The sequence below is a fragment of the Heptranchias perlo genome, chromosome 3, assembly GCF_035084215.1.
Source record: "Heptranchias perlo isolate sHepPer1 chromosome 3, sHepPer1.hap1, whole genome shotgun sequence".
NCBI classification, from domain to species: Eukaryota; Metazoa; Chordata; class Chondrichthyes; order Hexanchiformes; family Hexanchidae; genus Heptranchias; species Heptranchias perlo.
In genome coordinates, this window is record NC_090327.1 from 69,399,533 (window position 1) to 69,420,554 (window position 21,022).

The window sequence follows — 21,022 nt, forward strand, 5'->3', positions numbered from 1 at the left end:
TGCAGTCATGACCTCCTCGGAGGGCGAACAGCATCACCAGCCTCACCAGCCTCGCCATCCACGCCGTCCACCTCTGACACGTGGAGCTCCACAACAGAGTGCTGTGACACATCCACCTGTACAGCAGGAGGGAGGGCTACCGCAGAGAGAGATGCGTCGCAGAGGGCACTACCCTCGCCACACGTTCCACAGACCGAGGCTCAGCCTCCTGGACCTCTCTGAGCAGCAGTGCACACGGAGGCTCAGAGTCAGTCGACATGTAGCCGTGGACATCTGCAGCCTCTTTCATGCCGAGCTGCTCCTGGCTGGCCTGTGCACCATCTTCCTACCTGTCGCTGTCAAAGTCACCACTGCCCTCCCGAACTTCTGCTCCACAGCCTTCCAGGCTGCAACCGGGGACATCCCCGATGTCTCTCAGTCGTCTGCGCAGAAGAGCCCTGCAAATACACCTACACCCACTCTGCAGTGACACAATGGGTGGCATCAATGGTGGGTCCTCATAGGGATACCCAGGAGCGGGCATTATTGCACAATCCGGACAGGATTCGCGAAGACATGGCAGTAGTGGTGCCAATATAATGTGTGATGTGAGTTGTTCTGAAATTCAATATAAGTAACAACCATCACAAACCCTCAAACACCCTTGTGCATCCCCTTCATGCTCACGACACGTTTGCCTTACGCTGCCTGCTGCACATATGTGATGCATGCCCTGTGGCTGCAGCACAGGTGATGGCAGGTTGAGTGAGCCTGGCCGTGAGAGAGATGCACGAGAGGGTGAGTATGGGATAGAGCCATGAGATTGTATGAGGATTGGGTAGCGTGGTAGTGTTGGGGTGAGTACTCGCGAGGTGAGTAGGTGCAGGTAAGATGAGGATGAGGTTTGAGTGGGTATGAGGGGTGATGTGACAGAGTTGTGTTGGCAGTGCCGAAGGAGATGTGGGGTGGGGGCAGTGTTGTGGCAGACGGAGTGTAGGGGAAAGACTATGTGTTCTCACTGTGGCTGACCTACTGAGGTCATTGGAGCGCCTCCTGCACTGTATGCAGGTGGGCGATATGTTGGTGGTGCAGGTGACCTCCTCTGCACCTCGAGCCAGGCATTCTTGGTGGCAGAGGCAGGCCGCTTCCTCCCGCCCGCCGGGTGGAAGATCTCTGTCCTCCCCCTCCTCCTCACCCCATCTAATGATACCTGGGGTGAGGCATCATTAAACTGGGAGCAGCCTTCCCCCTGGGCTGCTCCATGCTGTAATTTTTGCTGTTTGTGGCAGCATCTGTCAGTGGAGGACTGCCCCTTTAAATAGAGCGCCTCCAGCTGACAGATCTTACTGCGCATGCGCAGCCCGCCCGACGCGCAGATCAGCAGCGGGGAACCCGGAGGAGCAGGTAAGTGAATCCAATTAGTGTGTTGCCTGCTACGATCGCGCGGGCAACCCACTAATTTCACCGAGCGCGCGAGAACCCGCACCCCTGGTAAAATCGGGCCCCTTATATCCAAGAGTTCCTGGTTACTTCTCAACTCTTGGAGTCCAATCGTTTATTCACACACCTGTCCACAAAATGGCTCTTCACATCGGCAATTCTAACACTTCTGAACAAAAATTTTGGAAAATTGCCAATATTGAAAAGAATACACCCCAAATTTAAGCTCACTGTTTAGCTTTTCAAGGGTGCCGCAGGGCAAAGTTTTAAGAGAGGTGCAAATCTATTGTATTCCAGGACCATCAACTAAACCACTTAAGGCGAGATATTTATTCTTACTATTTCACTGTTTCCAAGAGGACAGGAGGAACGTCAAACTTTATCTTCATTTATTTATTTTTTCAACCCTCCAGCTATCCATGAAGTGAACATTTCCGACCACTGCCAATACCACTCGATGGCCAGCTTCTAGGATGTGGCTCATTATGACTGGCAATTCCTCCCTACTTTTGGTTGTGGGTGGTGGGGGGGCTCATCTGCACTTGCCCCTACGAGAGCATTTAACTAGAATAAATTGTGGCAAAGGCCATTAAGGCAGTTGTGGCCAAAGACACAAAACATTAACTAAAAACATGTCTTATCAATGGATTCGCTTAGCCTAGTTCAGTGCCACAGCCACTGAAATGACAGTCAATCCTGTGGTGGAGAGAAGGAATAATCTTTTTAGATTCAAACTGTTAAAGTACATAGCAAGATGTTGGGGGCTGGGTAAACTTGTTCTCAACAACAATCTCAACCTGAAAGGAGGTTTGAAAATTCTTGAGTAAAGTAAGCCAATGACATAACCCTGTGTGAGAACCTCTCTGGATACATCGAGGGCATCCTGAAACCCATCGTACAGGGAACCCCCAGCTTCTGTCGTGACACTACAGACTTCCTACAAAAACTCAGTACCCACGGACCAGTTGAACCAGGAACACTTCTCACCACGATGGACGTCTCGGCACTATACACCAGTATCCCCCACGATGACGGCATCGCTGCGACAGCATCAATACTCAACACCAACAACAGCCAATCTCCGGAAGCCATCCTACAACTCATCCGCTTCATCCTGGATCACAATGTCTTCACCTTCGATAACCAGTTCTTTACCCAAACACACGGAACAGCCATGGGGACCAAATTCGCACCCCAATACGCCAACATTTTCATGCACAAGTTCGAGCAGGACTTCTTCACTGCACAAGACCTCCAACCAACACTATACACCAGATACATCGACGACATTTTCTTTCTATGGACCCACGGCAAGGAATCACTAAAGAGACTACACGATAACATCAACAAGTTCCATCCCACCATCAAGCTCACCATGGACTACTCCTCAGAATCAGTTTCTTTCTTGGACACACGAATCTCCATCAAAGACGGGCACCTCAGCACCTCACTCTACCGCAAGCCCACGGACAACCTCACGATGCTCCACTTTTCCAGCTTCCACCCTAACCACGTCAAAGAGGCCATCCCCTATGGACAGGCCCTGCGAATACACAGGGTCTGCTCAGACGAGGAGGAACGCGATGGACACCTACAGACGCTGAAAGACGCCCTAGTAAGAACGGGATATGACGCTCGACTCATCGATCGACAGTTCCGACGGGCCACAGCAAAAAATCGCATAGACCTCCTCAGGAGACTAACACGGGACGCAACCAACAGAGTACCCTTTGTCGTTCAGTACTTCCCCGGAGCGGAGAAACTACGCCATGTTCTCCGCAGCCTTCAACATGTCATCAATGAGGACAAACACCTCGCTATGGCCATCCCCACACCTCCACTACTCGCCTTTAAACAGCCACCCAACCTCAAACAGACCATCGTTCGCAGCAAACTACCTAGCTTTCAAGAGAACAGCGTCCACGACGCCACACAACCCTGCCACGGTAACCTCTGCAAGACATGCCAGATCATCGACACAGATACCACCATCACACGAGAGGACACCACCCACCAGGTGCATGGTTCATACTCCTGTGACTCGGCCAACGTTGTCTACCTCATACGTTGCAGGAAAGGATGCCCCAGAGCATGGTACATTGGCGAGACCATGCAGACGCTGCGACAACGGATGAACGGACACCGCGCAACAATCGCCAAACAGGAGGGTTCCCTCCCAGTCGGGGAACACTTCAGCAGTCATGGACATTCATCCACCGACCTTCGGGTAAGCGTACTCCAAGGCGGCCTTCGAGACACACGACAACGCAAAATCGTCGAGCAGAAATTGATAGCCAAGTTCCGCACCCATGAGGACGGCCTCAACCGGGATCTTGGGTTCATGTCACGCTACACGTTACCCCACCAGCGAACAAATGTTATCTGTTTTTAATATAATGGGTCATTTGCTGGCTCTCTCTGCCTTCCGGATGTTTCTGCCTCTCTCTGTGTTTTTTTTCTCTGTTTTTTTTCCCTGTTTGTTTTTTTGTTGAATGTGTATTCGGGGGTTCTGCAGGTGACACCTCTCTGTCTGAACACGGTGATTGCCTTGGCAACGGGCAGTTGCAGGGGCAGTCTGTAAACACCATGTATTGTTCTATATGTATAAATGCGTAGGCTTCAAGGAGCTCTTGAAACATTTGCCTGAGGAAGGAGAAAATCTCCGAAAGCTTGTGAATTTAAAATAAAATTGCTGGACTATAACTTGGTGTTGTAAAATTGTTTACAATTGTCAACCCCAGTCCATCACCGGCATCTCCACATCATAACAAAATCTAGCAATGGGTAAATATGCAAGGGATGCTTATATATGGAGGGTAAATTATTTTTTCTACACAGACTATAACAGTTAAAAAGGTAATGTGATAAATATCTGAAAAAGAATGTAAAAGGATATAGGGAAAGGACAGGGAATTGGGATTAGAGTAGATAGCTCTAATTTAAGAGATAGCACCGACACAGATACAGTGGGATGAAAGGCCTCTTTCTGTGCTGCAATTTCTTTGATTCTACAAAGGCAGACAAATTATGAATGAATCTTCAACTGTTGTAGCATTCTTTCAATGTTCATGAAAACCACACACAGAAGCAAGTTGAAATATTTCTTTTCCCAGTTTATCTGTGTGGAAAAGGCATGTGAATGAATGAAAGACTGAAACAAATCCCTTTCTTTAAATGGAGGAGGTGGCCAAATAAGTGAGAGAGAGAGAATTTGAAGGAAGAAGAAAAGCATGAATGAATGTACAATCATAAAATGAAACTTTCTTCAAATGGTGATGAAGGCCATATATGGAAACAGTTAAAACATACGTTTTGTTACTCAATCTGGGAAATGAAAAATTTCTGAATGGATTTGTGGCAGCACTAGTACTATAATTAGAACATTAGTGTTCCATCATAACCCTTAATCCTTACATCTCTGGATACGGTTGGCAAACAATGTCACAACGAGGACAATAGGTGGTGGATTCTTCTTAAGAAAAATACTTCACTCCCTTAGGAAGTCAGGTTTATGCAATTCATTAGGGAGAAGACATTCCCAAGTATTGGGAATCAGAAGGTTGGAGGACCATGCAAAAATATGAGTGTGTCCAATATTAATCTAGTTTATTTTAATTCAACCTTTGAGTGTGTCCATGCATCACACATTTTCAAATGCTACCAAAACTACTCAGCAGTCAGCCATTAGATGTGTGTAAGAGTGACTCATTGGGCCCGAATTTAGCAGGCCTGCGGGTTCCCAGCGGGTGGTCCTCCGGGAGCGTCGAAAACGCGAACGGCGAAATTAGTGGGTTGCCCACGCGATCGTAGCAGGCAACCCACTAATAGGATCCAATTACCTGCTCCTCCGGGGTCCACGGCGCTGGCCTGCGCGTCGGGCGGGCTGCGCATGCGCAGTACGATCTGTCAGCTGGAGGCTCTCTAGTTAAAGGGGCAGTCCTCCACTGACAGATGCTGCAACCAATGGGACAAATTGCAGCATGGAGCAGCCCAGGGGGAAGGCTGCTCCCAGTTTAATGATGCCTCACCCCAGGTATCATCAGATGGGGTGAGGAGGAGGGGGAGGACACAGATCTTCCCCCCGGCGGGCGGGAGGAAGCGGCCTGCCTCTGCCACCAAGAAGGCCTGGCTCGAGGTGGCAGAGGGGGTCACCTGCGCCACCAACATATCGCCCACCTGCATACAGTGCAGGAGGCGCTGCAATGACCGCAGTAGGTCAGCCACAGTGAGAACACGAAGTCTTTCCCCTACACTCCGTCTGCCACAACACTGCCCCCACCCCAAATCTCCTTCGGCACCGCCAACACTATTCTGTCACATCAGCCTTCATGCCCACTCACACCCCATCCTCATCTTACCTCCACCTACTCACCTCGCCAGTACTCATCCTGCCACTAACACGCGACCCAATCCTCATACAATCTCATGGCTCCATCCCATACTCACCCTCTCATGCATCTCCCTCACGGCCAGCCTCACTCAACCTGCCACCACCTGTGCTGCAGCCACAGGGCATGCATCACATATGTGCAGTAGGCAGGGTAAGGCAAACGTCTCGTCAGCATGAAGGGGGTGCACAAGGGTGTCTGAGGGTTTGTCATGGGTGTTACCCATATTGAATTTCAGAGCAACAAACAGCACACATTATATTGACACCACCACTGCCATGTCTCCGCGAATCCTGTCCATTGTGTCCAATAATGCCCGCTCCTGGGTATCACTATGAGGACCCACCACTGATGCCACCCATCGTGTTACTGCAGAGTAGGTGCAGGTGTATTTGCAGGGCTCGTCCGCGCAGACGACTGAGAGACATCGGCGGTGTTGCCGGCTGCACCCTGGAAGGATGCGGAGGAGAAGGTGTGGAGGACAGTGGTGACTTTGCCAGCGACAGGTAAGCAGTTGGTGCTGGGGCCAGCCAGGAGCAGCTCGGCATGAAAGAGGCTGCAGATCTCCACGACTACATGTCGAGCGAATCTGCGCCTCCCTGTGCACTGCTGCTCGGAGAGGTCCGGGGAGCTGCGCCTCGGTCTGTGGACCCTGTGGCGAGGGTAGTGCCCTCTGCGACGCGTCTCTCTCTGCGGTAGCCCTCCCTCCTGCTGTGCAGGTGGGCGTGCAACCACACCGTGTTGGGGGGATCCACGTCTCTGCGAGGCTGCTGGTGGTGGTCATGCTCTTCGTCCTCCGAGGGTGTCCACACACCACCCAACTGGCAGGTGTTGATCTGAGGGGTTGTGCAGGGTAGGTGTGTGGGTCCTCGGACTGGGGCTGCGGTTTCGTGTCGGTCTGTCCTCTGGCTTGGCCGGCGGGTGGTGGGGGGCAGGGGTTGCCCTGTGTGACGCGGTGGCCTCCTGCGTGGGTGAGGGCGCTCCCCCGTGGAGCGCACCTTGGCACCTGCCACAGGCTGCTGGCTGCAACACGCCTGGTTTGAAGGGTCCTGTTTCCCCCAGTGTGGGAAACTGACTGCTTTGACCGTAAAATCCCACACTTCCTCTTTTGACAGCTGCTTCAGCTCATTAACTGACCACAACGAGCAAGTTAAGTGCTCTCAAGTGGAACCCCGCTGGCTTTAATTGCCTGTGGGATTCCCACCAGCGGGGCTTGCGCGCGCAGCCCCGCACGTCAGCGCGGTACCCGGAAGTGGCCGGGATTTCGTCCGAATCCGGTCACGTGATCGGAGATCGGGATTTTCGGGGCCCCCCCGCTGGAAACCCGCAGGTAACCCGACCCTAAAATCGAGCCCATTAAGTTTCCAATAGTTCTTCCCTACTCTAGTAAAACAAGTCCGTTAATTCTCATAATCTGTTCATACATGGAAGTAGTGCCAAACCACATAATAGTGCATTTACTAGCAATACGATGTGCAAAGAGCTATCTGTTTATTTACTAATTATATCCCATTTGCTCTCTTTACAACTGGATGAGAACCCAGCATCTTTCAGGTCACAACAGAAGAGTACCACTCACCAGAGTAGCACCTGTCGTGACCCTCACTGGCATGAAGTGCTGGCACAGAGACTGGCGCTACCAGATATTTAGGTGGTGATGTAAAAGAGAAATGACAGGGTTAAGCCTCCAACACTCATGAAGAAATGGAATCGTAAGAAAAGGGTTTTGCAAAAGACAGGTGGGTCTAGACAGAGGCCAAATGCACCTCCTTAGAGATGCAGATATTCAGAGAATATTTTCATTCGTGGTTACGTGGTTACACAAAACCTTGAAAGGTAGTCTGGGTAGTTTGAAGGAGTCAAGGAGGCAACTCACCAACCACCTTCTCAAGGGCAACTAGGGATGGGCAATAAATGCTGGCCTTGCCAGCAACACCCACATCCTGAGAATGAATCTCCCACAGTCTGATGTCATGGATCATGCAAAACTCTACAGCCCAATCACATCCAAACAAGAATTGTAGTGGACAACTAATGAGAGGAGGAGCTGCCATGAAAATCCTCATCCTCAACCATAGTGGAGCCCAGCATGTGAGTGCAAGAGGAAAAGCTGAAGTGTTTGTAAGTGTCTAGAGCCAAAAGTGCCGAGTGGATGATCCTACTTGGCATCCTCCCAAGGATCGTACATCATTATAGATACCAGTGCCCAGCCAATTAAGTTAATCCCACATAAGGACTTGCATTTAAATAGCGCCTTTCACAACCTCAGGACGTCCCGAAGCGCTTTACAGCCAATGAAGTACTTTTTGAAGTGTAGTCACTGTTGTAATGTAAGAAACACGGCAGCCAATTTGTGCACAGCAAGCTCCCACAAACAGCAATGTGATAATGTCCAAATAATCTGGTTTTTTAGTGATGTTGGTCGAGGGATAAATGTTGGCCAGGACACCGGGGAGAACTCCCATGCTCTTCTTCGTAAAAGTGCCATGGGATTATTAACGTCCACCTCAGAGGGCAGAAAGGGCCTCGGTTTAACGTTTCATCCGAAAGACGGCACTTCCGACAGTGCAGCACTCTGGCATTAAGAAATAGCTACGTGTGTTGGGCACAGCAATGGCTATGGACCCTGACAACATCTTGGCTGTAGTTCTGAAGACCTGTGCACTAGAGCTAGCTGCTCCCCTAGCCAAACTGTTCCAGTACAGCTATGATACTGACATCTACCTGACAATGTGGAAGATTGCCTACATCCTACCACAAAAAACAGGATTAATCTAACCCAGCCAATTACTGCCCTGTCAGCCTTCTCCCAATCATTAGTAAAGTGATGGTAAGTGTCATTAATAATGCCATCAAGTGACACCAACTCACCAATAACCAACTCACTGATTGTCAGTTCAGGTTCTACCAGAACCAGATCTCATCACAACCTTGATTCTGATGTAGACACAAGAGTGAATGCCATGAGAGGTGAGAGTAGCTGCCCTTATCATCAAGGTAGCTTTCGACCAAACATGGCACCAAGAACACCTAGCAAAACTGAAGTTAATGGGAGTTATAATAACACAAAGGAAGATTGTCATGGTTGTTGTTGTTGGAGGCCAGTCATCACAGCCTCAGGACATCACTTGAGGAGTTCTGAAAGGAAGTGTCCTCAGCCCAACCTTCTTCAACTACTTTCATCAATGACCATCCCTCCATTGTCAGATCAGGAGTGGGGTTGTTTTCTGATGATTCCCCAGTGTTCAGCTCCATTCACAACTTCTCCGGTAATGAAATTGTCCATGTCGGCCAAACGTCAGAACCTCGATTATATACAGGCTTAGGTTGACAAGCGGCAGGTAACATTCATGCCACATAATCTTTAGGTAATGATCATTTCAAGCAAGAGTAAACCCAGTCATGTCCCCATAACCTTCACTGGTACCACCATAACCAAGTTCTCCACCATCAACATCTAGGGGGTCACCACTGACCAGAAGCTGAACTGAAACAGCCATATCAACACCGTGGCTTCAAGAGCTGGGCAAAGGCTGAGTATTTGGCAATGAGTGGCGCACCTCCTGATCCCTCTATGGCTCGTTACCATCTGCAAAGTTCAAGCCAGGAGTGTGATGGAATACACACTAATCATCTTCAACGGGTGCAGCCGCCAACAACACTCCAGAAGTTTGATACCATCCAGGACAGAACAGTTGGCTTGATTGGTGCCCCGCCACTAGACTCAATGTCGATCCCCTCCATCACTACTGCATTCTCAGGGCAACTAGGGAGGACAATAAATGCAATCTTGCCTCCATCACCCACATCCCGAGAACAATTTTTTTTAAATGCAGTCTAACTTGGAACAAGTGTCAGGAGCTGTGGCATTTGCAGTTGCAATCTTCATTATGAAGATGACAGGCACACTCTGCTTTGGATGCTTTGGGATCTAAACACCAAAAGACAATGTGCTGGTTAGTATCTATAATTGCAATTCAACTCCAAACAACAGCACCTTGCAATAGAGTTGTGGTTCATGGCTGGTTGAATGGGCTGTTTTATCTGAGATTTGTCTTAACCCCTAAGGTGAATTGGAGAATGGCGCCATAGGGTCCCTTGCTTTAGTCCCTGGTTTGAAAAGTACAGGAAGAGAAAAACTAATGACCCCTCGTGGCTGGATCTCTTCAATAAATTCTATATTTCAGTCATCCATGCTCCAAAAATGAAGAACAACATTGTAAGCTTTTTCATTTCATGGATCTTCATGCAACTCTTGCTTATGTAGAGAATAGCACCGGAGCCAATGTAAACAGTGGTCTGAAATGGAGAAGCGTTTTTATCAGATTCAGGCTGTGAAGTTCAGCTTAGAAACATTGAAAAAAATTATTAAAATCTAGCCTGATGGTTTCAAGAGAGCCACAACAGTGAGGAAAAGTAGCATCGCACTGCACACAATGGTTGTTATTATGCAGCAGATGCAATGATTGGTTATGATGGCAGAGAAAAAAACTAAAAATAACCACCGGGAACATCCTTTTACGCTGCAGCAAGGAGATGATTGAATGGTTTCACCCAAAGTCCCCTTAAGGAACAGACTTCCCTTCATTTTTGTTATTGTTATTCCACATATTGTTATTGTTAGTCCACATATTTGTGGAAAACAACAGTTTCAATTTTTGATTTAATTATAAACTTTAAAAAAATGTGATAAATAGAATACTAGGTGTGTGTAATATGATGAACAATTCTATTTGTGATATCTCAGCAGATTTATTTAATTACAATATTACACATCTCTGCTCTATTCCTAATCTACCTTCTCTAGTTGGGTACTTTTGCTTTGAGTGTTTGAGCTTCCTAATCAAAAAAAATCCATTTTCTAACCAATTGACAACAGTGGATATCAATACTAAAGAATTATAATATCCAGCACTGTTGAATTCTATTTATGTGTTTATTTTATGTCTTATATTAGCACAGCATTGCACCACTACAAAAAAGGTAAGCTTTTAATAATTGGAAATGTATATCTCACTTGACTTAATCTCTTATCTCTTATCTCTCTCTCACAGTCATTCAGATCCAGTGATTCCGCTCTGTATTTAAAGAGGACACTAACTTACTTCCATTCTACCTCTGCCATGTCACTGCTGCTGGAAATGGGAAGCACAGCAGGAAAAAAACAATGTTGTTGTATCACATGCACTCAGGTTCATTAACAGCCTCAGTTTTCATTAAGAACGAATGAAATCTGTTTTAAAAATAATTTTAAAAGCAAAGTTATAAATGAACATTCATTAAAGGTAATCTCAACCAACTTTTCATACTTTAAAATACTGACTGAAATGGATTCTTTTATTTTTGCTTTGTCCAAATAGCAGTTTTAAAACATCATGCTTAAAATGGAGGTCACACTTTGGGCAAGATGTCTGGGTCACTGTCACAGTACCTCTTTGAAGGGCACAAAGTGTGTTAACATGATAATGTATTGATTAGGACCAACTGCAGGAAGAAGGCTACTTGCTTTTGATGAGAAATAAATCAATTAAGTTAGAAGACACTTTGAACCAAGAGTGAATGGAACATATCAAATATCTATTGTTGGTTGGCATTGAGTTAAAATATTATCTATCTTCTGAAGTGCTGCGATGTACTGATAAGAAAGATATGAGAAGAGAGAAGGACAAGTGGAATTAATTTTGGATTGGACTAGCAGAGTCGGCATAGACACGATGAGCCAAATAGCCTCCTTCTGTGCTGTAACCTTTTATGGTTCTATTGGCAAATTCATTGGTGCACATGAGGTTAACGAGGGAATCTGTTGACAATAATTTAGTTTCTTCCTACTGTCAGAGTTCAGAACTCCTCACTGTCAATTTCTTTAATGGAAGTCATCTATTAAAAGTAACAAAGAAATCTAGTCCATCTGCCCTCTCAGGTGGACTTAAAAGATCCCATGAAACTATTCAAAGAAGAGCAAGAGAGTTCTCTCCTGGTGTCCTGGCCAATATCTATTCCACAATCAACATCACTAAAACATATTATCTGGTCATTATCTCATTGCTGTGTGCGGGACCTTGCTGTGTGCAAAATTGGCTTTGGCTGCTGTGTTTCCTACACTACACTAGTGACCACACTTCAAAAGTATTTTATTGACTGTAAAGCATTTGGAATGTCCTGAGGTCGTGAAAGGTGCTATATAAATGCAAGTTCTTCCTTTTTAATCTGGATAAATTTTACAAGTTAAACTATTTTCATTTACATAATTAGGTAAACTGTGTTGAATTATTAATATTCAAATTAACCTGAGTAACATTAACAAAATCATCATAATGGCCCTATAGCTATTTCGAGGTCACATATTTCTAAATTTGTACTTAAAAAGTTTAGGTTAAACAGTTTTTCTTTTTATCAAACATCACTACACAACAACTTCAAACAGTGACATTTAAAAGCTAAACCAAGTTGGAAAATACACAACGTGGTACAATTATTCTCTCATTGATTGATTTCTATGGTTACCCTACTCCTCTTGATCTGTTTAGAAAAAATGTGATAAAAGCCAGCTATCGCTTCATCTTTGACCTTTGAATGGATTCAAAGGCTGTAACCTTTACTTAAAAGACATAAAGAAACTCTAGAAAAGTGTTTTTCCAAGTTTTCTCATGTAAGTCTACAGAGGCAAGCTTTGTGAAGTTCATTATGTACCTGCAACTGAGAGATTGTTAAAGGGTATCGGAATAATATCCAGGTCACATTTTCACAGCACGGAGGGATGGTCAGAGAGCCTTCATATACCCAGTAATCTCGAAGGAGCGGATCTAAAACATTGGCAAAATGTGAGGAAATTAGAAACATTTTTTAAGAAGTTACAAATTGTCCCACTGAATGGTCTATTACCTTGAATGATAGTGAATTTCATCAAGGAGAAAATAATACTTACCAGGAAGTAGGGTATTAGGATTGAAACATGGTATGGTTTTCAATTTCCCCTAAACAAAAAATACATTATTTTAAAGAAAATCTTTATATCCATGAAGAATAATTACACAGTAGTCTAGTGAAGAAAAATTATAGCTATAATCTTGTATCAAGTTGGGCCTGTATACATTGGAGTTTATAAGAATGAGAGGTGATCTTATTGAAACATATATGATCCTGAGGGGACTTGAAGGGGTAGATGCTGAGAGGATGTTTCCCCTTGTGGGAGAGACTAGAACTAGGAGCCACAGTTTAAAAATAAGGGGTCTCCCATTTAAGACGGAGGTGAGGAGAAATTTTTTCTCTCAGAGGGTCGTGAGTCTGTGGAACTCCCTTCCCCAGAAAGCGATGGAGGCAGGGTCATTGAATATTTTTAAGGCTGAGTTTGATAGATTCCTGATTAACAAGGGAGTCAAAGGTTATAGTAGGTAGACGGGAAAATATGGTTGAGGTCACAATCAGATCAGCTATGATCTTATCAAATGGCAGAGCAGGCTCGAGGGGCCGAATGGCCTACTCTTGCTCTTAATTCATATGTTTGTATGTTTGTATCATGTCACAACCTTGACCTATTCTCAAGCCAATAAAACTAACATTTTAACATTGATATTCTAACATTGTTCCTGATTCACGACTAATATTGGATGTTATTCCAAGTAATTTCATATGTATTTTCCTCATTGATCTACATTTTTATTTTAAAAATACACCAATTCCACCATTTAATTTTCACCTATACGTTTTTTATATCATTGCCTAATTCTGATAACCAGTGTTTTTTCCTACCAGTTTTCACCCCTTCCCTCGTCCTCTCCTAAAGATGTCAAATCCATGCCGGGATACAGTACTGTCATTCTTCATGTATGAGCTTAGAGATAAGCGAGTGTCTGCAGATTAGTTGACTGCAGTGGCATCATTGCCAAGCCCCTGATCCCAACCTCACCTGACATCCACACCTACACACTTCCAGTTGGAGTCACTTATGATTGTTTAATTATGAATGTCACATGGTTTAATTTGCTGTCACTCACATTTACTTTAATTTTTTGTCACAATAAGAAAGATGATTGATCACAGGGCTAGAGAAGAGATGGGGAAATTAGCCTAATTGCTACCCAGTGATCCTGCAGGAAGGTGTGCATTTGCGGAGGACAGGTTAAGAGCTTTGTTGTGACATTTTCTATGATTGAACAGTCACTGGGGCTAGTCTGCTAACCAGCAGGATTATTATCTTCAGCGCAGTTCAGACGAGCAAAGGATGTAAAATAGTGCAAATTTCAATTTCACCAGCTTCCCACTGGACTTGCACAGTGTCTTATTTTCCAGTTGGCCTTTTCCCACTGTGTACTTCATCACTTCATATAAAATTGATGTTAAATTCTCTGGCCTTTCTGGGCCTGTTTCTGGACGATATTTCCAATTTTTTTTTCCCTAATTGGCCTGGGTATTTATTTGGTTTTTCGCCTCTTCCAGGAGATTACATGGCTTTCAGGTGGGGTAAGGAGTGTATATCTTGTGATGCACTAGGCATTGCAGTTGTGTGGGACAGGCTGGATAGACCAGTGGGTCTTTTCCTGTCCGTCACTGTCATATGTTTGTATGTAAGCAGCGTTTTAAAACTGAAGTGCTGGAATTTTGATCGCTGCAACCAAAATTGTAAAAATGGGTTTAGCATTCAGTGCTCCCCTATCACAGAATGTTTTGGAGGAGAGAGAAGAGGATAAACAAAGAGGTACAACTGGGACAAACTGCCCGCACCTGTCCTTATCCACTAAAATGTATTTACAATCCCAGGTGCAGCTACCTGAGACAGTCAGAAGAGAACTGGTTTCACAGCCTAAGGTTCATTAGGGAGGCAGTGACAGGGCTATGCATCTGTTGCATACTGACGTGCAGACAATCTCGATTAAAGAGACAACTTTTACAGGTCACAACTGCCTCCAACTTCTATGCTTCCTTCTAAGCTACCAAGGACCATCTATAAAATCAGGCAATCCGCAATATACAAATCCATCCACTGATGTTTTGATACCCAGGTAAACACCTTTATCACTTTCACCTTGGAAAGCAACAGTGGAATGACAGGCATTGTAATTCTTCTGGTTTGCAAGATTCCCTACTATCCAATAACCCCTGCTATTTACTGCATTCATGTGGCCATCCAGGCTCCTATACACGCTGCCACGGCATTCCTGAGCCACAAGGTTTTCCACATCAGTGTCCAGGTGGTCAGTAATCAGCAGCACAATCAGCAGGTTAATGCCCGCTTCCAGATGTAGCAATCACAATACTTTTATTTTACAGCAACCGTTTGTACCCAGTTTATTTATAGGAGAAGACAAACTTGATGGATGCCTTCTGGAAGGCCAAGACTACCTTCTACAGCTCTAGTTTATAACACCCTTGCAAAACTCACGGTCAGAAAATGAATGCAGATACAGCAAAGCCCTTACATCTACGAGGGAGATTACTGAAGAGACTATTGGCATCCTGAAGCAGTGCTTCAAATGCCTGGGCGCATCATGGGGTGTCTTGCAGTACAGCCTGCCAGAGCTTTCAAGATCATCATTATCTATTATATGCTGCACATTTCTGCCATCTAAAGAGGTCTAAGCATGGAGGAGAAGGCCTATCCACAGCCAAGACAACCGAAGGCATTCACAATAACCTAGTGGATGTCACTGCAGAAATACCTTTGCAGCCAGGAACAGGCAGTACGTTCATCTATGTGCCTGAGCTGCTATTTAATAACACTCCTAAGCACAAGTGCCCTATGTGCTGTACAGCAACCCCACTGTTCTTGGCACAACTTCAACGACCATGGAAACCTATCCTTGGAGTCGCTGCTACCTTATTCTCCACCTTAGAATCATTGAATGGCTACAGCTCAGAAGGAGGTCATTCAGCCCATGGGGCCCATGCCAGCTCTTTGTAAGAGCAATCCAGTTACTCCCATTTCTCCGCTCTTTCCCCATAGCCCTGCAAATTTTTCCTTCATGTGTTCCCACTAAAAGAAAGAAACTCTGAAAAAAGCTGAAAAGAATACTAAGTTTATTTGCCTGAAAGTGATCTGAGGATGGGTTTTGAGTGTTTTTGACTCCAGTGTTTCCTCTTGGTAACAGAGTATGGCACGCGTCTTTCAGAACCTATTCCAAGTGTACATGACGCCTCTTGGGATTGAGGTGGCCCTGTACCTCGTTGTGCTAGAGTAGTGTCACCTGTGGCTCAGTGGTAGTACTCTTGCCTTTTGGGTCAGAAGGTTATGGGTTCAAGTCTCACTCTAGGGGCTTGAATATAAAATCTAGGCTGACACTTCAATGCAGTGCTTAGGGAGTGCTGCATTGTCAGAAGTGCCATCTTTCAGATTAGCTGTTAAACCAAGGCTCTGTCTGCCCTCTCAGGTGGACATAAAAGATCTCATGATACTCTTTTGAAGGACAGGGGAGTTTTCCCTGGTGTCCTGGCCAACATTTATCCCTCAAGCAACATCACTTAAAAAAAAAACAGATCATCCGGTCATTATCACATTGCTCTTTGTGGGACCTTGCTGTGTGCATGTTGGCTGCCATGTTTCCTACATGTGACTACACTTTAAAAGTACTTAATTGGCTGCAAAATGCTTTGGGATGTCCTGAGGTCATGAAAGGCTCTATATAAATGCAAGAAATTATTATGAAATGGGCTTGCAACAGATTCTGCCACATTAGGTGATGTAAAGGTCTTTCCTGCTTTCTGGCACATGTTCTGTCATTTGAGTGGTGGAAGCTAGATGGCCCAAATGTAGTTCTGCCTGAGAAACAGCAACCTTATCTGTTCCCACTCTGGCCATACCCCTGTGCTGGCATTCCCCCACCATGTCAACTGATCTGTGTGGGAGCAGACCACTGAACAAGAGAATTTGCTGTACATTAGCGTCCAAGATGCTCCCACTCTATCACTAGAGGCTGTGCTGCAGAAGCCCACAAGTGTGTGATAAGCCTTTTAACGAAATCATGTGAGCTGAATTTACTTGAAGCATTGTGTCATTCTCTTTCTGTTTTATTTTTACACCATCAAGTGCTGCTTTCCTTTTCCCTATCTCTGAATACAAACATATGTAAAGCCAGTTGGCTGTGTTAACTTCCTTTATCTTATTTACTTTATCAGGATGTTGAGTCACCATAAGGGAGGCAGATATTTTTGTTTGTTCTACAGGGGAAAAGATTTATAGCTTACCTTGTACTGAATTTCCTGAAGGATTTCAGTAACAGCCTTTAGACCCAAATGCTCCTTTCCTATCTGTGGCAGACAAAAATAGTTATTTATTTAGCTTTACCATTTTGTCATGCAGTGTGTGAAAATAAGAGGCAGTAAAAACTTAGCAATCTCTCACCCTGCTACAAATGGGTAGCCCTATACTTAAATATTGCTTTGGTTAATATTACTTGAACATGTTACACATAACGACCTTGACTCTTGTCTGAAACTTGTGCTATCTACAGTAAGTCATCATATATTGGTGCTGCAGAACTGTAGGTCACTGAACAAAAATAGAATACATTTATTGAAGCTGCCACACAGATCCCCCTTCTTTAAAATTCAAAACATTTGTATTATATTTTAGGACTGATAAAAAAAAAACTTGCTTTATGATTCTCACACCCAACGTAGTACATAAATGGGGATCAGATTCAGTAGAATTGGGATATGAATCATTCATCTGTGTTCAGCCCCTTTTATACTGAAGATGGATTTTTAGAGTTGGCACTGCAGGTAGGAGAGAAACAGCCCTGCCTCTCCTGACCATTCCCAAACCATTTACACTGGTGACTGCACAGGGAACAGATGAAGGACTATGTAAACGTGGTATTTTTTCTTTTTTATAAAATAACCTTCCTGCAACTTCAGATTACTCCAAGTAACGGTGGGGAATATATAATCGCTGTACAGAGGTGTCCTGACCATGGGAGGATGTTTGAGATTGTGGGAGGCCGCAAACGTTTTTCTAAACATGATGGATTTGATGGTGGGGTCTGTCCTGATATATGGTGACCAGGACTTACTAGGACTGAGAGGGTTTCTGACCTACATCTGAAGTGGCGCTGCACTAACTGGTAGTCATCATGGAGTTCAGAACATTTAGTGTTCCATATAGCAACATGATTCAGGAGAATAAACACACTTTTAGTTTGAACAGGCATGGCAAGAGGTGGCACAACATGTGAATGTGAGCAACAATTTTTCTAGGGCCTGGCTGAAGAACAGAAAGAAATTTAATAATCTCACCAGGGGTGCTAAGGCAAGACTCCCCTTTACATCTCTCATTCTTCATGCACAGCTCTGCATTCAATACTTCCCTTCCCTTCCCCACTTCCCATGGTTGGCTATAAGTCAGCAGAGACGATTTCACTGTATCGCCTTTCTGCTTACACTTACACCTTTAAAAGATGCTACTATCCTCACAACTATTTCTCCCTTTGGCCACGCTTGCTACTTCTTTCTGTCATTGTGTACATTATGGTAAGCAGCCTCACACATGTCAAGGGTTGAAAGCCCTTGCCCAGAATGCATATTAACCCACATCATAACCCTTGTCCCACTGTCCTTTATTCTATGTCAATCAGAAAAGTCAGATACTAGTACTAGACAGACTGATGATAAAAACCTCAACAACAATGTACCATTACTCATTCTTATCCTGCCTAGCACAGTGACCTCATACTCCATGATTGACTGCAGAGTGTCAATGCCATATGCGAGTGATGGACTCCAACATCATATCGAACATGTTTTGGAACCTTCCTTCATTAATTAGTGGTGCGTAGAAGTCACTTTTTCTAAACGTTGAATACTGTATCTCTGTACTCTTCAGCACTAAGACTAGGATTAGCCACAGAAATCATCATCCCAAGTGACTTGAGGGGACAGCACTGGAGAATTCACAAGCACAGGTGGGCAGGAGCAGGTGGCAAGGAAGGCCAAGGGGAGAGCTAACCATAGGACCAGCTCTCATCTTGCAGTTCAGGTGGAGGAGTTCATTAATGAAAAAAGTGCAATAGCATCACTGCTGACAGGAGGGCATAATTACAGTGTGGTAAGTTTACATAGACAGTTTCCATTATACATGTAAACACAGGAATTTATAATGGAAAAAGTTGACACCAAAGAGTGTGACAAAACGTGACAAGTAATAAAGGTTTTGTATATGCTGATGTAAGATCTTTACTCTATTACATAGATAGATATGTTCTACACAATTTTAGGGAATGTGTAGCTTTTCTGTGTTTGTCCAGCTGATGATATCCGTGCTACTGAATGGAACACTTTCCACATCTTACACCCACTGTCAGCATTGAACACAGTACAGAGCCCCTTCCTTGTGTCCCAGTTATGAAACTTCTCAAATTCATACTGCACATTTCCACTTCCCTCACCATCCTTCTGAGAATGCCAACTCAATGCCAAATATTGAGAACTGAGACTATCCAAACTCATTTCATTTCATTGTGGTCAGTAAAGAGGAAACTTTCCATCAGCCTGGGCTGGGCACAGATTTTTTTTGAAATGATATATAGTAGCTAATTGTTTATATCTCCTTCCTTATTCTCTTTAGGATTTTCTGCAACACACATTTGCTACTATGCATGTCAATGTTGTTCTTGTTCTGGTCACTAGAAACTGAAAGTGACTTGAGGATCCTTCACCATTTTTTGTCCATTCCTTGTCACTGAGCCAACATTATTTGACATTCTACTGATCTCGTTTAAGAGTACTCAGTTACGATCTCAATTGCTCATTTTTTTATAGCTTAAAAAGAATGTATCGTCTGTTATTTCTATGTAGGGCTGGAAGTGCGCAATTTCTTGATTCATACATCCACCAGTCAAACCAAGGCCACATACCTGGGCCTTTTTCAATCTAAATTAATTTTGACCTTCATATTGAATCAGGAACTATATGCCAATTACAACAAAAGGTACTTTCCAGTTGTAATTACTGAATTTGTAAAACAAGCTTCTGCTACTCATTACTGACTCCCCCATGTAAATGCTTAAAGATAAAGATCCTGAAATGACAAATGCAGTTCCTCCACCAATAGAGAAGAAGCTGTTTCAGAAGGGAATGGCATTAATTCAGGTGATGCATCTTATTCCTTTTCGAAATCTCCATGCCATTATTGTTAGTTAAATTACATGGCTTGCTCCTTTGTAAAATGCAAGTAAGACTTTTCAGTTATTTTCTATACTGTTCCTTTTGTTCTGCAGGATCTCCCTGTGCCACACACCATGTCCTAATTAAGAGGTTGAGCAGGCATTCTGCAGGCAGGCAATGAAAGTCTGATTCAGTCGCTAGCTGGTAAGTGAGAGTGGACAGAGTGATTTGCTCAGTGACTTTTCCCTTCCTGTGAATTGCCTCAGCTCTACTGGTTCAGGTCCAAGGCGGTGGGCCTGGTGAAGGGGCATCTAGTGTTTATTTTTAAAAAAGCTTTCATTAGTAGAGTCCATATTTAAAAGTGCTTGGAATAAAATTGCTCTATTACCAATTCTAAAAGTCTTATTTTGGCGTAACTCCTACAGTATGGGCTGTTTTATTTATATTTCTACATTTGTAAATCGTCTGTGGATGCTGCACATGGGTGATGATGATCAAGTATTTGGGTCAAGCATAGTTAGAGAGCGGGGGATAATTGAAACAGGAAAGGAGGAAGAAAGGGAAAGGGAAGAAGTGGAGGAAGAAAGGGAACGGAGGTGGAGGAGGAAAGGGAAAGGAGGTGGAGGAGGAAAGGGAAAGGAGGTGGAGGAGAAAAGGGAAAGGAAGTGGAGGAGGAAGGGAAAGGAGGTGGAGGAGGAAAGGGAAAGGAGGTGGAGGAGGAAAGGGAAAGGAGGTGGAGGAGGAAAGGGAAAGGAAGTGGAGGAGGAAGGGAAAGGAGGTGGAGGAGGAAAGGGAAAGGAGGTGGAGGAGGAAAGGGAACGGAAGTGGAGGAGGAAAGGGAAAGGAGGTGGAGGAGGAAAGGGAAAGGAAGTGGAGGAGGAAAGGGAAAGGAGGTGGAGGAGGAAAGGGAACGGAGGTGGAGGAGGAAAGGAAACAGAGGTGGAAGAAGAAAGGGAAAGGGGGTGGAGGAGAAAGGGGAAAGGAGGTGGAGGAGGAAAGGGGACGGAGGTGGAGGAAGAAAGGGGACGGAGGTGGAGGAGGAAAGGGGACGGAGGTGGAGGAGGAAAGGGAAAGGAGGTGGAGGAGGAAAGGGAACGGAGGTGGAGGAGGAAAGGGACAGG

At 44.8% G+C, this 21,022-nt stretch overlaps 1 protein-coding gene across 3 annotated transcripts in view; it reads right to left on the reverse strand.

The window, feature by feature from the left end:
- Positions 1-21,022, reverse strand: part of ca8 (carbonic anhydrase VIII) — a 96,057-nt gene that overhangs the window by 40,079 nt on the left and 34,956 nt on the right. Inside the window, exons 6-8 of one of the 3 annotated variants that reach the window (XM_067980123.1) lie at positions 16,986-17,048; positions 12,733-12,781; positions 12,498-12,610 (exon numbers count right to left, since the gene is read on the reverse strand). In XM_067980123.1, the coding sequence (XP_067836224.1) occupies positions 12,498-12,610; positions 12,733-12,781; positions 16,986-17,048 (225 nt within the window). The remainder of the gene's footprint in view (positions 1-12,497; positions 12,611-12,732; positions 12,782-16,985; positions 17,049-21,022) is intronic. The other 2 variants (XM_067980131.1, XM_067980138.1) reach the window with 2 other exon arrangements.